Raw genomic sequence first — 19,871 nt, forward strand, 5'->3', positions numbered from 1 at the left:
ATTGAGACATTCTAATGCTCAAAAGTGAAGGCATGAAGAAATGAAGGTTGGGTGCCCCACTTATAAAGGGGTTAAGTAACTCTTGTGTTTTGATATCAATTCCTTCATTTGACTAATGGTTTAATTGGAGAATGGAACGATGATAATATATTGATTATTGAAGATCAACCACTAGGATCGTGATCTCTGTGGATCATCGACAGTTTGGTTGAGTATCATGTGGAGCCCTCCAATTAGCCCATGGAAAACTAATCATTAAAAAATGATTATGAATCGCTAGAAAAAAAATTAAATTAGATCAAATTCTATCATCAATGCAACCCATGATAGTTACACTTGTAAAGATATAAAATGATAGTGATAGATGAGCAAATCTAGACTATCTTAGTGCCTATTACATAAATAGGAACTCAACAATAAAGGACAATGACATATGTGGCTCACATGAGGCCTGACCATGATATAACCTATTAGGGTTGATAAGTATTTTTAGGAGTCATAATAATATTTAAATTAGTTAAGAAAGTCTAATTAAATTAAAACTCCTTAGTAAGTTAGGATTTATTTCTATAAATACATCTTGTGTCTCAAGATTTTAGTGAGAGAGAGAAAGTTAAGACACTTTGAGTGCTTCTTCTAAGGATGATCTTTAAGGTTTTTAAAGATGATTGAGAGAAAAATTCTTCATGTTTATGTTAGAGGTATACAAAGAGAGTTGTACCTAAGTTGGGATAACTCAAGGGCATTATATTGATCTTATATATTGAAGAATTTGATTTTCTTTATAGAGGTAATTAGAATTTATCAAAACATGTTAATTCTTGCATCAATTTTTAGTATAATTTTTTTATTGTTAATCTCTAGTAGATTTCTCTTTTGGTTTTTAGTTTTTCTCCTCTCCTTAGGAGGGTAAATGATCTTCTTATTCAATAGGACTTAATAAGAATATTAAAGAGATGAATACGATTCTCTTTGAAATCAAGTATTGATTTGGTTCTAGCTATACAAGTTTCATTGGCTAACTTCTCTTTTGGAATCAAAATTTTTTTTTATTATGAACTAATTCGATTTGTATAGTTGTAAAAATTCTTTAAGCCAATAGTTCAATTTCTACAAGAGACATAAAGTGAGAAAATATTCATCACGATGAATGTTTTTAGGATTAAAAAGTATTTTTATAAGTCCTAATTATATTTAAATTAGTTAAGAGAGTCTTCGTTAAATTAAAACTTTTTAGTGAATTAAGGTTTGCTCCTATAAATATATTTTAATTCTCAGGGTTCTAGTGAGAGAGAGAGGGTCCTCGAGGGTGATTTCTAGGGTTTTCATAGAGGGCTAAGAGAAAAAAATTTTTGTGAGAGGTGTACTATAGGAGTTGTACTTGAGTAAAACTTAAGGGCCTTATAATTAATATCATATATTGAAGAATTTATTTATTTTTATGAAGATACATAGACTTTATCAGACCACGTTAAGTCTTGCATCAATTTATGATATGTTATTTTGATTGTTGATATTTAGTGGATTTCCTTTTTAGTTTTTGATTTTTCTCTTCTCTCTCCCTAATACAAATGAACTCATCAATAAAGCATTGTTCAACTATGATGTAATCGAACTTATCATTAAGCATTTATCAACTATGATATACTAAACCGAGTATGAATCATCGTTCAATGACAATGCAATTAAATACAAATATGACGATGAAGCATTATTGATGATGATGAGATGGAACCTAGCCATGGGGCATATCAACCAGAATGTAACTAAACCCGTCCACCAAGCAATGTATTGCTTGATGACGATATCGAACTTGGTCACAAAGTATTCCCTAACCATAATGCAACTTAACCTGACAATAAATATGGCAATGTCAAATGCATCGTAACCATCACATGATGATCACAACGTTTCATAATCTTTACTACTAATAATTACCAATAATTTTGCATAAACATCCCATGAATTGATGTCTGCTTATTTCAACTTAATGATTCTTTCATCGCACTATGAAAACCTTAAGTGGTGTATCTTTGACTCAACATGAGAAGAATTCTCTCCTACTTTTTAGGAATACACTAAATTGCTACTAGTCCACGAATCAAAGAGATCTTTGTCTCTTGTGTAGTTTTCGAAGTATTATCCGTGAAATCCCTTGTCTCCCAAACATCAAATATGTAACAAACTTAGAAAGTTGCATCTATGTTAGATCCAAGTCTTTAAAGTGTCGAACAATCGAAATGAAATTAATAATAATATATCTAGAAATATCCTTAGCGAAAGATCATGAGTGGCCATAGCAATATTTATTGAATTAAAAATATTCTTCGGATATTTTTCATTTGATTTCATGTAATGCTTATAATATGGAAAATAAGACATGAAATTTCAGTAAATTAAATGCCTTTTAGTTAAAACCAAAAATCAGACAAACAGATTGATTATACCAGGAATAGGTTGAAAAATTGGTGGGCGGATTCTCAACAAAGAAACGGATATCACCCCACTCATGCTTCATGACACGGACATAAGTAACACCCTTGCGATGTCCATGTCGATGACACATAGGCGTGACCGGAGCACCAAGTGTCTGGTGAAAACCACGTGGAGGACAAGTAGACACTTGGTCAACCGTGAGGACCGATAGGCCCATTACATTCATGTCAAGCATCGCGCTCCTCACAACCGGGCCGGGCCGGGCCGGGCCGGATCGGACCGATGTCAAAATTCTGGGTCAAAAGTGGAACGCCACACATCCGACGACCGTCGAGGGGCGTATCCGATTCCAAAAGCACAGTGCCCCAGACACCCACCGTAGCGATCACCGTCACCCGCCGTCAGCTCTCGTCCAAGTATCTCCTTCTTTTCTCCTTCCAAAACCCTAAACCTCCGGACCACCGATGGCCAACCATCAAGGAGGAGGAGGAGGAGCCGGAGGACTCATCGGCCACGCATCGCTGCCTCCTCCAATCCCCGCTGGCGACCAGACCGTCTGGGCTGATGCCGGTCCCCTCATCGTGGCCGCCTGCAGTGGTAATCTTCCTCCTCTCTGTTTTCTTCGCCCTCTAATCTTGGATTCTCATCTGTTTTTCTCTTGATCTGACATTCTTCACGATTGTTATTTTGCTAGTTTTTTGCATGATGGTGTTCGATGCGTGTGTGATCTTTGATCATCATCTGTTGCTTGTTCTTATGGTATTCTCTTGATATATGTACTCTTCGAGTAAATCTGTTTTCTTGAATGATGATGTTTGCGCCTACATCATGCGCGAGGATATGACGGTCAGTTGTGGAGGCTGACGATGTGGTCGGTCAATGCATTGGAGAGGGCATGGTCCCAGTAATGAGTTCCCTGCTCTTTTACTTGGTTTTATGGTTCCTTGAGAAATGACATATTAAGATGCTGAAAAGTAAATGTTAATAAAACATGGCGAAGGCTAGCTGATTTGTGAAGGAACCTGCCATTCTCGTAATCTGATGAACCATATTTGTGGTCATGGTTGAAGTGACTGAATTACTGCATGAATTTACTCTTAAATTCTAAACATAACCAGGTAGTTTTAGTTGGCATGCGATATCATCACTGTCACCCAGCATAAATTAACTGGCCGTATGGACTCTTTTGCCCATACCCTTACTGTGTCACATATGTGTGCGTGTTTCCATGAATTAGGCATTTATTGTGATTTTAATTATTCTATTCCAATATCAGATAAGATGCTAATATAAGAAGTGTCCTGATATTTAAGATTTTCAGAACATTATGTTCAGAAAACATAAGGATTTTATTTCTGAAAAGTAGAAGTTACAAAGATTAGTCTTGATAGGGTTTTTGGTCTCATAGTCTCCCTCATTTATAATATATTACGACTTGATCCTGTTTAATTGATTATTATTAAAATGCGTGTGATTGATACTCTTGTTTGTTCTTTTTCTCCTTATCACTCATTCTCATAAGGACTTTTAGATGCTTAAGTATCCTCGAGTTTGACATGCCACTGGGAAGGAGTCTTTGAGTCCTTCAGACATCAGATAAGAAGTTAGTTAGACTCTTCTTTGTCCTTGAAGTTGGGCTACTGTGTCCTGCGGACAACAAATTGCTATAATAGGCAATTGCCTTGTTGGGGGCTTCGTATTAAATAAAAATTTAGATGCATGCTAGGATGTGCAAATTGCACGAATTGCATGGGGTAGATTCATGAGCAAAGTGGAACATGAGATTGCACAAACAATACCTAATACGTGGAAGGGGTGGAGTTATTGTGGCTTTGTAGCTAATTTCTTCCACAGATTCACCTTGTCTAGAAAGAACTCCATCGTATAACCATAAACCATGGTTTAAATGCTAGTCCAATATAGGTTTCAATTCATTCTAGGATCTTATATACCAATTTGTACCATCTGGTGTCATTTAAAGAATAACAAAGAAAAAGAAGGATAATGATTAGTACCAAACCAGATGGTCTTATATCAGTCCTTGGTTAGACCAATAAATAAATATCGATCAAGGACATATCAGATAAGTGTCGGAACATGCCGTAAGTAGCTGCAGTTATTATCAAAGGGGTTGAGAAAGTACTCATAATGGTAGTCTCATTGTCTTTGACCTTGTGCTTGACTTGCTTTCCTTTGTGCTTGTAGTTTATCATGCTTTATTAGGAATTATGGAAGTCTCAATGTCTTTAGCCTAAAAAATGACTTGCTTTCCTTTGTGCTTGAAGTTTTTCATGCTTTACAGGAAAATCCAAATGACAGCTTTAATTTGATCAACAAGCCACAACATGCCCAAGATGATGTCAATGTCCTTAAGTGGATGAAATATTTACATGGAACTATTAACTTAAATTTTCTAGTGGGATTTGCTTGCATCATTTCTAACATGCAATTTGCCATCTGTCAACCAAGACACCAAATGATATAATTGATTGCATCTTAATTTTCACTCTCTGAAGGAGTTCAGAGCTGTGGGTTAAACTAATGTCAACTAGTGTAGTGATTGGATATATGTGCAAAACCTTTGGTATATTTCTTTGGTAGTGGAACTAATTGCAAGTGAGATGCTTTTCTACTTCAGCTTTTTTGTCATCTTCGTCAGCATCATGGTTGAAGCATAGGCCCTTCCTTTTGAGTTCCATCTAACTCGACTATCATAAAAAACATGATGGATATTGGCTTTTAATTTTTTAAATAAAAAGGTAGATACTTGGAATATACTTCCATATATATTTTGTGTAGATGAAGTTGACTTTTACTAAAAAATGTTGATCCTGAATTAGTATTAATTGTCCATGTTGTAACGTCTAGATCATACATAGGGTTATAAGCGATTGGCTTAATGATGCATTTGCCTATTTTAAGCTACTTATACAAACTCAATCTTTGAAGGCATTATTGGTCTAAGGGGATAAGGTTGCTCAAGGTGGCACTAATCAGATCAGTGAAAGTTTATTTCATTGTGATTAATTTCTATGGCTTAAGAAAATTTCAGCAATTTAATTTATTGGTAGGATCAACATCGATATAGACTAACCTTATCTGTGTTAGCTTGGGTTGCATGTGATTTGTTGATAGGATCAAGATAAGCTGGATCAGTGTGGATTTAACCTAGACTTGTGTGTTTTTGGTTACATCTGCACAAATCTAGTATATATTTGCTTGCCTTTGCCCAAGATCCACAAACAACCAAGTTAGATCCACGTGGGTTGGTTTGGATCCACACATGGTAGATAGTCAAGTTCGTCGTACTGACCTATATCGCTTGATATGGGTGGAATGTACCGGTTTGACAGGGGACTAATATGCAGACCGTCCTCTACTGGGTGGTACCCGTTACATGACCTCGTATCGGGTAATATGGGGTTTGTACTGGTCGATAACGAGTTTTTAAACCCTTTGCTTCACCATGCTTGTCCTCTCAGCATGTAATGGCAAAGGTTGTAAAGAATCAAGTCAAGCGATGAGACATCTTATCAATCACATTCAACAACCCGCTTGGTTCAGAGACATGGCAACGATGTGGACGACAATGCCTCAATCAATGATGACGACGATGTCGGAGAGTCGATGGTCTCGTCTACACAATTAAAGAGTGGTGCATGGATCGAGGAGTAGTATTTTATACATGCCACGCCACCCAAAATTTAGATAATGGAGCTTGACGAGGTACTGGTCAAGTTTATACATGGAAGGGGAAGGGGAAAGAGAAGGTAGTGGATTTTTTTGGGTAGATGTGATAGAGCCTGTACGATGTAGACACAAAGCGAAGCTCATCGTATTCGCAGTCGTCGTATTATGGAGAATCTTACGGCCAACAGTAATATAGTGATAGTTGGTCATACTTCTCCGAGCAGTAGTACGATAATCAATCTTATGATATGGAGTAGCACATCAGTGACAAAAGTAAAAGTTCTAACATTCTTCATGCTTCGCACCAATACATACTACAATTATCCTTGACTTAGGAGCTGTCTCGAACACATGTGGTTCACAACGATCAAACTACGATCATCACCACATTGATGTACCAATGGTATATGATGTATCAGTATATAATGTCGTGTGATCATCTTTAGGATTGGGTCTGACAAACATATCAAATTGATATAAAGATACATAAGATCGAGGACCCCAATCCAATGCCCATGGAGTCCTATCATTCTTTTTCGTGGTAGCATCAAGTATATCCATCGATTGATTACTTGATTCATTTGAATCTTAAAATTTAAGTTGCTTAAAAAAGAATTTAACAATTCAAATAATTTCTTTGTAAATAATTCAATATTAACAAAAGGAAGGTCTGTAACGTATTATAAAGTTCTTTCGTAAAGTTTGAAAAAGATATCGGTCACTATTCTTTTTTAATTTAGATTATTTTTGCTAAAATTATACTAAATTTATATTTATTTCCAACTTAAAAACCCTAATCCTATTTTTTTATAGAAATTTTAGAGCTATTTTTGGTAATTTTATCGTATCGTTGGTACACCTAGATGTACCGACATATGGTACATCAGTATACCTTGGTACGGACTGGTAAGATGAGCCTTGGCTTGATAACACACTAATTTGATCTAGATTGATACATAAAGCTCACCTGCTATGTAAGTTTGACCTCAATTAACACGACTAAAATGTTGTCTAAATGCAACAAAATAACAATGAAGCTAGAAAATATTGCATGAAAAAGAAAATAATGACTAGAACAAGAAATTTAGTTTTGAACTTAATTTGGTAAGGATGTTTTCCTTGCTTGAGATTTAGACCAAATAGCTTTAAAATGGAAGAGGTAGGCTTGAAATAGGGAGTGAAAGAGGGCTCTTGAGCTTTAACAAATGTTGGTAGAATTTGAAATGTTTTGGCTGAGTTTTTGATCAGTTGGGAGGTTTATTGCTTGGTGTGGCTATTATATCATCCAAATATTGGGTTGTAAGTCTTAGCATTATCAATAAGCACTTTGACACTAGCTTAGGCCACACCTGAGCACCTCAAATTAACCAGGTGACGCGATTTGGCTTGGGCGATACCTAGATGTTGGTTGTCCTAGGCACATTGGGCTCTGATCCATTCAACTAGACTAGACCCAAGCCAGATCTGACGAACCATATCCAAGTCCCCCCTCTACCCGCATGTTTACCTCTCCTTGTGCTTCATTTGTTTCCAAGCCATAACCCGATGGTAGTCTCTTATTCTATGTTGGTGTCGTTGCTCTGCCTCTTGGACTCCTTCGTCGGTCTCTTCTCCGCTTGCTAGTCTAAATTTAAGTCTCTCCTTTGGGCTCCTCTCTACACTCTGAGTTCTTCCTCAGTCTCCTCTCAACTCTTCATAGTCGATCTCTCCACCTTAGTCTCTCTTCTGCTTGGTGGTCTCTCCGTCTCTTCTCTCAATTATCCATTTCCTTCTCAATCCCCTCTTAGTTTCCTCTCAGCACTCCATCACGAGTCTTCGCCACTTTCTCTTCACCATTGGGTGTTCATCACCCTCCCAATCTCTTCTCTGCTCTTCTCCAGCCCCTTGCTCTTCATCGTCGGAAATCCACTATCCTCTCATCCACGCTATCTGTTACTAAAGGCATTGCACTATACCTCTCCCCATTTCATTTTATATGGTTGGTCTAAAATCAATAGTCGGTCTCCCTTTCCTCTTATATTTATTCTTAATTATATTTTTTTCATAATTTTTTACATTAGTGAGGGCCTTGCTTCGACCGGGGAGGTGCGTAGGTCAGCGCCTAGCGCTTCGGGTGTTTTGGAATCTTGGTGCCTTTTAATGATCGATGCATTTGACAATACTTGTAAACATACTATTTTAAGCTTCCAGCAAGACCAGTATCGGTAGGTATAGTTATGTATACCCTAGTATACATGCTGTCTCATAGTTGGACTTGATATGCTCAATGGTGTGTGCCACTCATGTTGTTATTTGATTCCTTGCCTTTGATACTTAATATCTACTCCTATCTTCTTTGCTCTACTTATTCTTGGTTTATAGATAATATTTTGTCATCAATGTAACTTTAAAGTAAAATATTTAAACAAGTTTTAACGAAACTGCTTCATCCAACTATATGATAGGTATATAGTACTATGGATTTGCATGTTATGTGATGTGTTAGTTCTCAATTGTCTTTTAGATGACAGGCTTTTTGTTTGGTACGACCTAATATAATGCAAAAATTGGGCAATAAGCTCCGTATTTTAGGTTTATACATTGGTAAGATCAGTATAAATAGTACATCAGGTATACCTTGGTCGAGACACCGTTCTTGGTCCAATGATAAATACCAAATGGTAAGTGCAGTCGGATTGGTACTTGATTCCTTGCCTCTGATTTTTATTATCGACTCATGTTTTCTCTCTTCTTTATATTCTTGCTTTATAGAAAATTTGCCATTAACATAACTCAAAAGCAAGCTTTTTAGACAAGTCTCAACTGCTTTGTTCAATTATACGATAGATTTAAAGTACTATGAATCTCAATATTACATATATAACATGTTAGTTCACAACTGTCTCATCTGCACACTATTCCTCCACTATTGATGTAGAACAAAGGTGTGATAAGACAAACCTATACTCTAGAACAGCTAATATGTTAGTTTGCAATTGTCTCATTTGCATGCTATTCCCCCTCAGTTGATGTAGAACAAACGTGTGGTAACCAAAACCAATGTTCTAGGGCAGCAAATAAGGTAACAAATAACTAAGATAAGTGAGATTATAGGAGTCAAGTCATAGAAGCTGCAGAAACATAGTAAAAGAATTGAATTTTGGAAGAAGAATCCATTATAGAAATGTGGAAGACAACTAAGGACAATCTGCCTCAAGAACCACTAATTTTTTCATCAAAATCTTATCATGTCATGATGCACATATTTCAGTCTTCAAGGCTTTGTTTATGGACTAGGTAAGACAATCGACTTCTACTAAGGATAGGGATTTTATCTTATCGTGCCTAATTTGAACTCATTGTATCTCCCTAAAGATAAGATGGAGTCTTTTTCCTTTTCTTCATATTAATTGATCAAAAGGTACAACCCAAGTGATATTAAAGGCTTATACATTAGAAGAAAAAAATTGAATATGAATGCAATAGAAACTTAGAAAATCCATGAAACGTTAAAAGAAATCTAATTTAGATTCATTCAAACTAAAATAAACATAGAACCTCTTGTCTTGGATTGGGATGCATCAATTTGCTTTAAGTGCTTGTTCTTGAGATCACGTGGAGTAGCATAGTTCTTGATCTTCAGTTTTGTCTTGGCTTGATGCTCAGTGTGGATCTTGTTGCACATTATTTTCCCAATTGCAATCATTTGAAAGTTGAGAACATATCTGGATTACCAGGGAAGAATATTTTTGTAATCTAAGTGAAGAACATATCTGGATTACAAGGGAAAAGCTGTAAGGATGATGAAAGGTCGAAGATCAAGAGTAAATATCAAAGTAGAAAGAAATAGGCAGAAGATAATAGTCTTTTTTCCAAGGATTTCCAAACTTACTCTGCGACCAAATCATACAAAACAAAGAGGTGTGGCAGGCCAAAACTACGCTCTAATTTGAAGTTGCATTCCTCAAAAGCTAGGGTTCAAACTGATGCAATGAATCATGGACTGTGGTACTGTGCCAAATGGTGGTATTGGTAAAATTCACAAAAAACCATGTTTTGGGTTTTTATCGTAATTTAATAGTAATTTTATTATATTTAAATAAGAATAGAGTGTATATGAGGCATAAATGAACATGGATTTATCTTTTATCCAAATCAATAGCTTGAATATCACTAATTGCCCATTAGGAATTATAATCACAAGAGTGTGAGAAAGAGTGAGAATGAGAGTCAGTGAGAGTGGATAAAAGAGGGGATTTAAAGCCCCAGAAGAGGTACAAATTTGACTCAATTTGGGTTGGCATCAATCAAATTCCGATTGGTACCAATCCATATTGTTCGATATAATATGAGTTTCCACTGTATTGGCTGATACATCACTTGACTGGGAGATACCTAACATCCTTCCTACATACCACTTGAAATGGGTTGATCCGTGTACCAGTCAGCTAGTGCACTGGATGTATCCCCGTCATACCGTTTCGTGTGGTACATCAAGCAATGCAATGGATTATTGAATATAACTAAATTTATAGGAGCTGAAAAGGTGAGGGAATTAAAGCTAAGGAAGAAGAGGATTTGAAGATAGAAGATAACTTATTAGAGAGGGGAGGAAGATAACTAAGGCCACTTGGCCTAAAGAAGCTTCTGTTATTTTATTAAAGGTTCATCATGTCTTTGCCAGCCATATCTGAGCGATGCAAGAATTTATTTGTAGACAAAAGGGACTAAAACACACACTGCAGATAAGGATACAATCCTATCTTTTCTGGTATTAAAATCTTTTAAACTCCCTAAAGAAAAAGAGAAATTTTATCTTGCATATTTTCAAATAAATAAATGATAAAACTCAAAATGGTGCATATGCTAACTTGATGTAAGAGTAACATCTGCAGTGGTTGAGGCCTTTGTTCAGATTCAGGTGCAAAGAATCGTGAGAGGTATTATTGCTGTTGAGCCATTGTTTGGTGTAAATAAAGGCAAACTATCACAGTTGGTTATTTCTTGTTAATCATTTTTGGCTATCTTTCTACTCTTATATCTACTATATTGGCAAAATTTTGTAAACTTATGTTTCTCTTGTACTTGGTTCAGAGCTTCAAGATGGTGAACTTATCCATGCGGAGAATTTCAGTCTTTTTGCTGCTATGTCTGCTTTGGAGGTCTGATTCATATATTCCATTCTGTTTTCTTTGTTAGTCATAATCGGGATATCTGACAGATGATGTGTTAGTGATGCAAAAGACAGTTTTATGTACAACAATTTTATATCGTTTGTATCACAAATAACTAAGCCGCAAAAACTTATTTCAGATGAATTTCAGATTTGAACTTCTAATAGATGGATTCAAATCTTGGATAAGAATTGTGTCAGGTGCAACAAACGAGTGATGTTTTACTCTTAGGGCAGAATTGAAGCTTGCAGCAAAAGAGTATACAAAAAGCTACCATTTTGAGTGGCTATAGGCAAATTTGAGGTCTAAAGGAGTATATAGGTATATATGGAACCTGAGAATAGCACAAACACCAAAATTTCAGTGTCTGTTTCTTTCATCACCTTCTGCACCAAAAGTCACTTACAACTTGCAATATTTTGTTGTCAATAAACAAGTGGTAAGTTCTTAGAGACAGGGCACTTTCTTAGATATCTATCATCTATAGATCTATACTATTATGTATGCAGAGATTTGATCATTAAGTTGATTCTCGATCGAACACTCCATCTATTCATTTTGGTAAAATTGATCTTGGCTTACCTGGCATGAGCTTGTTAGCATTTGTCACTGTTCAGTAAAAAATAATAAATAAATCTTTGGTTGCTTGATTAATGAAACAATTTTTTCAAAGGCATGGTTGTCATTTGATTTGATAAAATTTTCTGTCATGCTTCTTAGACGTATAAACTCATTTTAATCTTCTAGAATGTACCTAAATCTCTTGAATATTCATTTCTACAATCATCAGTCCTTCATGCAGGATCTAAAGTTCCATCCATGATTGACATACTACTTCCATGACCTTGGCAGAAAAGTTTTTTCATTAGTAATATTTAATTGTTTATTTTTTTACATGAGGGGCTCTTGTTTTTGAAAAATTATTTAAGGCCAAGATTGCTTGAGGCTTGTTAATATACTGTTATTGGTTTGTGTATTGCTGCTTTATGATCAATTTCTTAAATTTTGTTGGTCATTAGGCATATATTTCTACATTTAATATACATAACATCACATAATTTATTTATGACATACAAACTGGCACTGGCCTTTCTGGAAATCAAAATGGAGAGAAGCTGGTAGAATTGGGTATCTAATGTTTTATGCCTGTATGTTCTGATGCATTTGCAATATTCTTTTTAAGGCTTCTTCTTGAGTTGTGAAAACTGTTTCATTGTTACAGATAATGGACCCAAAGATGGATTCTGGAATTGAAAACAGTGGCTATCACTCTATAGAGGAAGCTATAGAAAACAATATTGCTCCAGTTCCTCTCAGTTTGGATTCTACCCTTGATGTTCAATGCATTTTGGATGTCATTGATCATCTTTTTTCTTGTGAGGTGCAATAAGTTGTACATCCCTGCATATTTATTTTGAGTATCCCATGTTTTTTTACATTTAACATAGTTCATTTTGACAGGCCACTTGGCACAAAGGTCATTCATTGGCACAGACAGTATTTTCATGCATATATCTCTTGAGGATAGAACGAACATCTCCACATTCTTTACTGCATTCCTATTGCAGAATCATGCGGGCTATTTGTAATGCTCTTGTCTCTGTTGTTTCTGATGCACGCACCAATGAGGTATATCCACATCTACTGACCTTTTATTGAGTTGGCATTCATTTGGATCAAAGTGGAGATAATTTTTTAATACAATCATTCACGTTTTGTTGAGGATGACAAGTATTTCGTTTTGTCTTATCAAGTTCATGTGTCATGAAAATTGTGGATATGCCATTGCCATCTGTCAGTGGTCTTAAGTGGAGGGTAGGACATGTATGCTATAAAAAATGCTCATTATCTCAAACCTCGGCGCGAACTTGTTTTCACGCCCTTTCTCGATCCTGATATAGCGTCGCCCTCCCTCGACGACTCCGATCCAGGAGGTAACGATGAGGAGAGTCGTAAAGACGAAGATCTACAGGCGCGGGGATCATGGGAGGCGGCGGCTAGAGCAGCGGAAGAGGTGGTCTCCTTCATTGCCTCGTCTGTGATTCTGCGGCCTTTTTTTTCGTCGCGTTCTTTGTCAAAAGCCGGAGATGTCTGCGGCCTTCGTCACGTTCTTCGCCAAAGGTCGGAGATGTCTGCAACCTTCGACGTCTTTGTCAAGGTTCGTAATTTTGTATCGTATCGGAGTTTCAAGCATTGCTCGATATGGTATGGTACGGGCGTACCGAGCGGTATGCTAGGGTGTACTGCTACCTTGGCGACGTTGCCTCCTTTTTCTTCTCCTCGTCGCATTAGATAAGGAGACGATTGTGTCTTCTCCTCATCAGTGACGTTCGACGAAGACGTCGAAGGCCGCAGACGTCTTTGGCCTTCGCCACGTTCTCGCGGTCTTCTCCTCATCTGCGGTGTTTGGCAAAGACGTCGAAGGCCGCATATGTCTCTGGTCTCCGACGAAGAACGTGGTGAAGGTCGCAGGCGTCTTCGACCTTCGACGAAGAAGAAGCCGAACCGTCGCCTCTTCGTTACCTCCTAGATCGGGATCGTTGAGGGAGGGCGGTGTCGGATCAGGAAGCGTTGAGGTTCTCCCGATTCTTCCTTTTCTTTGAGCGCGTTCTCCCTCTTCTCCCTCGATGTTTCTTGTTCCTTTGTTGCAGCCAGGTCGTATCGGGCGGTATCATTCGAAATTAAAATCCTTGGTCTTCATCGCATTCTTCATCGAATGCCATAAACGAGGCGACGAGGAGAAGAGGAGGTGACGTCGCTGAGGCTACGTATGCCTTTTTTAAAATTATATATATATATATATATATATAAGGCATACCGCTCGGTACAATGTACCGTACCGACCAAAGCTCAATACACTGGTATGGTACAAAATTTCAAACCTTGGTTCCATGTACTAAAAAATTTCTAAGAATCCTCTGGTCTTATTGTATGAATCAGGAAGGAAATGAGCCTTCATTGGCGCATAATTAGGCTGAACATTTTGTTTTGTCTTGATATGTTAAAACCATTATCATAATTTTATTGAGGTGAAGTATGTACATTTTCCTTCAACAACAAGAAGACTTCAAGAATTTCTCATTCACTCTAGGATTTTGCATGCCAGATGCTAGAATATCAATTCCAGGCACAAACATAATATGAATAAATGAAGGTCCATATTGCCCATGTTTTTTTTATAGAATAAAAACCATCGCCAAGGCTATTTGTATCAGAGAGGGAGGAGGAAGCGTATGGGGAGGTAGGAAGTGGCAGACAACATTTGCGGCAAATGGAAGTGACAACGGTGGTGGCATTGGTTCCATGCTTCTCATGAGAAGAGGGCTCACATTCATGGGCCCTAATTGATGTTTTAAGGCTTTTTTTTGTTTTTATATTTGGTTGGACCAGACCATCTGAAATGGGATGCAATCTGTATACCGATCAATGCTCGGATAGGTATACCATCAATTTCATACTGGTTCAAGCAAAATGGACTTCCTTGAGTAAAATGACTATCATATCCTTCATGTATGTTAAAGGAAGTTCTTTGGAATTTTGACTCTTCCTGTCATCTGAGAGCCCTATCAATTATGAATATAGTGGGTCATAAGATTTTTTATCTGAGCTTTTGTTTGAAAGGTAATATACTGGGTCTTCTAAAGGAGTATTGTTTTGAGAAGAATATTTTATTTCAGCTTTTACAGTACTTGTGTGACTAAAGTTGTGTTTGACTACCATGCTCTGCAAAGGATGTGCAAGGACAACTTTGCCCTTGACATATATATCTTCTAAATGGATTTTGACCATTGGACCAGTTATGTTGGTCAATTTTTCAGTGATAAATCTTGATGTAACCTCTCTAGTGCAATTGCTAAAGCTGAAATTCAATAAGCAGAGCAAAGTATGTACAAGCTCTTTGCAGTTTGTATTGCACCACTTCAGTCATCGAGTCTGATGAACTATGAACCTGTTCTACATCTTTTTGACAATGGAGTCTAAAAGATTATTGATCTCCATTTAGATAAAATAAAATATTTTGCTTAATATTTTTACTTTGTATTTTAAGAGCTGCAACAACAAAGGTGAGAGAATTTCTGTCAGGGAGGTAAATGGATCATCTGACCTAAGGGTAGAGACTTATAATGTTAGAACAACATAAACCACAGACAGTAATGGGTACCTTCTATGTATCTAGGAGAATGTTTTGGTAGTTTACCCTGAAAATTTCCTCTGTATGCACTAATTTGAGGCCCATTTGGACACAGACAGGGAAGCACACCTATATTTATTTTTTATTGGCTGACACATTTTAAAGATGTCATGAAGTTCCAAATTAGTTTTTCATGTACTGGTGCTTAACCTCGTTCCTCATTTCTGATTTAGTTTGTCTTCCTTCTGGTTCCTTCTTTCTGGATTTAGAACTATAGATATGGACTTTATTCGACATCTAGATCAATTAATAATAAAAATTTGCTTTAATTTTATAAATTACTTGTTATATGAATCTATTTTTTCCTTTACAGGCATCAATGTTTTGAAAAATTTTTTATTTTAAATGCTTGATTGATAGGAAGAAGACCTTTTCGCAATGGCTTATGCATTGCCTTTGAAAGGAGAAGGTGATGAAAAATGCTTATCAATTCTAAATTCAGTCGAAGAAATAATTTCTCGCCAGCTTCGAGCTTGCAGGGCCCAATCATCTAGAAAGAAATCATTAGAAGGTAGTCGAAAGACCCATTCATGTTTTATCTTCTTCTCATTGACATAGTGGTGTTTTACTTGAACTTTATTATCTTGTCTAATTTCTTGTCATGACATCTAGTTTTGTACTTGTGCTGTCTTTACCAAGCTACACTAACATTCGCAAAACTATGACATGGCTCCATGTCATGTCATTGCCATGTATGCATATGATGCCCACGATTGACATGTAGGCACAACTCACTAGCATGGCAAATAGTAGCACTTGATGTCAATATGCTGTTAGCCCACAAGATGGAATCGTTGGCATGCTTTATTGTCTATATCCTAGATGAACATATCAACTCTTGTAATCGTAATCATATAGTATCGGACTGTTTTAATCTTTTCACTCAAAACTGTAGACTACATATTCATTTCATTAATTTAGTGACATATTTGCAAGAGGATGAAAGTAAAAGAAAACACAAATAGCTAAAGCCAAGAGATGGCACTAATTTTGTGATGTCGAATGCACAGGCGTTGGTGGTATTTACTGATCTGACCTGCAGTTGGGACATGGATTAAGCCCAATTGGTGGGTTTAGGTCCGATACAGGGTAACCCTACCCACAAATTGGGCAGTTTACATCTGATACAGGGTAACCCCACCCACCCAGTTGTGGCCCCAGCCAAACAGGCCACCTTTATCTTCTCTCTTTCTTGTACCGGTCCAGATGGTACTCGTCAATCTGATTGGAGGTTGAGACATAGGTGAAGCCATTTAAGTGGTTTAGGTTTACTATAGGGCAGTAACCCCACCTGGTGGTGACCTCAGCCAAAGAGACCACCTTTATCATGTTCCTTTCCTCTTCTTTTTTCTCTCTTTCACACACCCTCTCTTACCCACTCTTATTCTCTCTTGAATTTCTCTTAGATCTCTCAACTTGCTTCTAAAATCGTACATGAACATCTAAGATAATTTTATACACCGTTTTAGGATTTATGCTTTCTCTTCCAAGCTTAGCCTAGATCTCTTCTATTTAGACCTCATGTAGGGTTTGATTTACAAATATAATCCTTGATTCTTTTATATTTAAGCTAGATCCATGAGGATCATGGCTTGATACTCGAATCTAGATTCTTGGTCAGATCTAGCCTATATATGAGTGGATCTAGCTTTGATCCTTGATCTATTCTGGATCTAGATCTATTCTAAATTTATATGGATTCAGACTGGATTTAAATGGATCTAGCATGCGGGTGGTTCATGATGATGAGATTACTACTACCATATTATTGCCTTCTAACACTGTTTATGGGTATCACATGCACCCTGGGAGCAGTTTCATGCATTGGTCCTGGTGGACTTACCATATTGATCCACAGTATGAGGGCCCCGGTCCAACTGCCATGGACTCACATTGACAATTTTGGTGGTAGAAGTAGGTTTATGTTTTAGTCTTGCATCTCGTCTTGCTCTTTTCTATGTACGTATATTCTTTATATACGGGTTATGGTCCTTATCTGAGATATGTTTTGATTTAGTATTTATTTTTATCTACATTGAAATCATTTTATTATTATCAATATTGATTGTATTTGCCAAGAAAAATGACAGAATCCTTAATAGTTCTTTTTGTTCTTTGGCCTTTTTCAGTACTATGATGCGTACCAGCATTCCAATGTATTGCACCTGTTTGTACCAAACCTGTAATAGTCTGAGCCTGGACTGGTATAAAATTGAATTCCTTGGTCTGTAGAATGGTGCAATACAAGTTCGAACATTTTAGGCATAGGGTCTAACTTGTAATTTGTTTAGTGGATAAATTAATCTGTTTATGATAGTAAATGAGAAAATTAAAAGATATTAACTACAAATATGTGAACTGGGGAGAAAATGCTAAAATTAGTACATGAAAAAAGAGTAAAAGGTAAGGCATTATGCATATGTTTGTGCATATTAGTTCTGGTGAACTTGCAAAATGTGAAGTAAATTTCTCAATTTGCTAAATTCATCTGTTTAGTTCTTTGGTAACAGTTACAACGGTAGATGCACTGAACTTGCATGGCCTAATGCTGATTTTGTTTATTGTAGATATTGAGCCTCTACAGAGAAATCCTGATTTGGAAGAGGGTTATTGCAGAGCTCTTTTATGCCGCTTACGTTTTCGTAAGGTCTTAGCCCATGTTTCCTGAATTGTAATTGAGTTAATTACTTGATTGGATTAAGTATTTAAATGCTTTAGTCTTTCTTGTTTAATCTATGTGAAAATCAACTTTGATTTAAGTTGCTTTTGAATTTATTATATCTGTTGGTGATAGTATGTGTCATCCAGCTATCATGATTAGGTGAAAGAAGCAGCTTATAACTGTTCTATCCAGTTGAGATTCCCTGTTTAATTTGCTACATGTCTTTATTACCATATATATGGAGTTCATTTAATTAACCTATTTTAAGCACATTTTCTATTTTAGCTTGTAGAAGTAATTCAAAAGAAACTAACACAATCTGATAATTAAGTATCTGTTCCATAGGTATGGGCTGATATTTTAGCCATTGTGTATTGTCAGATATATGGGTTACAGATGATAGTTTTGATATGGATATCATGATCCAGAAGTACGAGTCTGGAATATATCTAGCATAACATGGATCATAGAAGCATATATATGACCATGAATACACACCTTTAGTTGCAAGTCTAAGGTCCGTCTCTCCTTTATATAGGTAAGAAGTCCAAGGTTTGTGTCACTCAATCTAGTTAAGAAATCCAAGGTTATTTATTGTGAGACGTAATGGTGACCTTGTTGTCTTATGTGATAGTATATTATTCCCCTATGTTGCTAAAGGGAATAGCCTTTCATGTAGTTATTTCTCGTGGGTAACAAGTTTTCTTTTGCTGTAGTGTTTTCTTAATTATCCACTTGAATCCGATTTGTAAATTAGAACATTGTCCTAATCTGTTGAACCAAACATTTTGCTACCATGTTATATTTCACCCTCTGGACTTGAATAGGGTAATCATATGTGTTTTGTGGTGTTTCTTGCAGCATATCACAAAAGCCGTAAATATAGGGTAAAATTTTACTAAAGGAAAAAATGGTAACAGAGCAAAAAAATTCCACAAAAGCCATGAATTATGCTAGAATTGTTTTCACTGGTTTCTGATCTTGAAGAGGTCAGTAGGGTCCCTATCATGTGGGGAGGAGATTAGTTTGGTCTGAAGTTCTAGTAATTTGTGGTGTTTTGAACTCTTGGTATGCTATGTTTCTCTTTGTTTGTGGAGAGCATTTTCTTTGTACATGATGTAATCTTTGATCAACTCATTATTTCTAGCATAGTTCGCCTTGCCGGTCCATACCGATATATCAATCGACTATCGATATTGTATGTATCAAATCGTACCATTGTTCCAACACATGATATGATGGAGTATATCGACAAATTAGCATATACCACCCATACAGGTCTTCTATCAGACCAGTACATACCGCCTATGCCGGACAATATGTCATGGTATGGCAAACCTTGATTTCTAGTGCTATTAATTTATATTTTTATGCATTTCTAATTTGCTGCAATGTTATACATTCTTTATCTACCTGTTGCACTCTGTTACTAATTTACATAACCTTTTTCAGCACTATTTCCATGTTTTCATGTGCATGAGGAAACCCCATGGAAAAGGATTGGAGTTGGCTCGGAAACATGTGGCATTATGCTTGTCTGAGTTATCTTACATGTCTAAGTCACTTGAATTCCTCAGATCCTTGCCATATGGATCTTTCCAAGATGACATTGAAAGTAGCACCACTGCCTCGGGTTGCAAGCCCATTGGCTTTGATGCTAGCTTAAATAGCACACTCTCTGCTCCAGGTCCACCACGTGCAACTCATATTCTGAGCTGGAAAAAAGTGCGAATTCTAA

At 36.7% G+C, this 19,871-nt stretch overlaps 1 protein-coding gene across 1 annotated transcript in view; it reads left to right on the top strand.

The window, feature by feature from the left end:
* The first annotated feature begins 2,769 nt into the window (after positions 1-2,769).
* Positions 2,770-19,871, top strand: part of LOC135619404 (uncharacterized) — a 32,246-nt gene continuing 15,144 nt past the window's right edge. Inside the window, exons 1-7 of the mRNA XM_065121387.1 lie at positions 2,770-3,033; positions 11,200-11,267; positions 12,502-12,660; positions 12,741-12,908; positions 15,832-15,982; positions 18,039-18,118; positions 19,586-19,858. Coding sequence (XP_064977459.1) covers positions 2,901-3,033; positions 11,200-11,267; positions 12,502-12,660; positions 12,741-12,908; positions 15,832-15,982; positions 18,039-18,118; positions 19,586-19,858 — 1,032 coding nt within the window. The 5' untranslated portion in view covers positions 2,770-2,900. The remainder of the gene's footprint in view (positions 3,034-11,199; positions 11,268-12,501; positions 12,661-12,740; positions 12,909-15,831; positions 15,983-18,038; positions 18,119-19,585; positions 19,859-19,871) is intronic.

This window comes from Musa acuminata, chromosome BXJ2-8 (assembly GCF_036884655.1).
Source record: "Musa acuminata AAA Group cultivar baxijiao chromosome BXJ2-8, Cavendish_Baxijiao_AAA, whole genome shotgun sequence".
Lineage (NCBI taxonomy): Eukaryota > Viridiplantae > Streptophyta > Magnoliopsida > Zingiberales > Musaceae > Musa > Musa acuminata.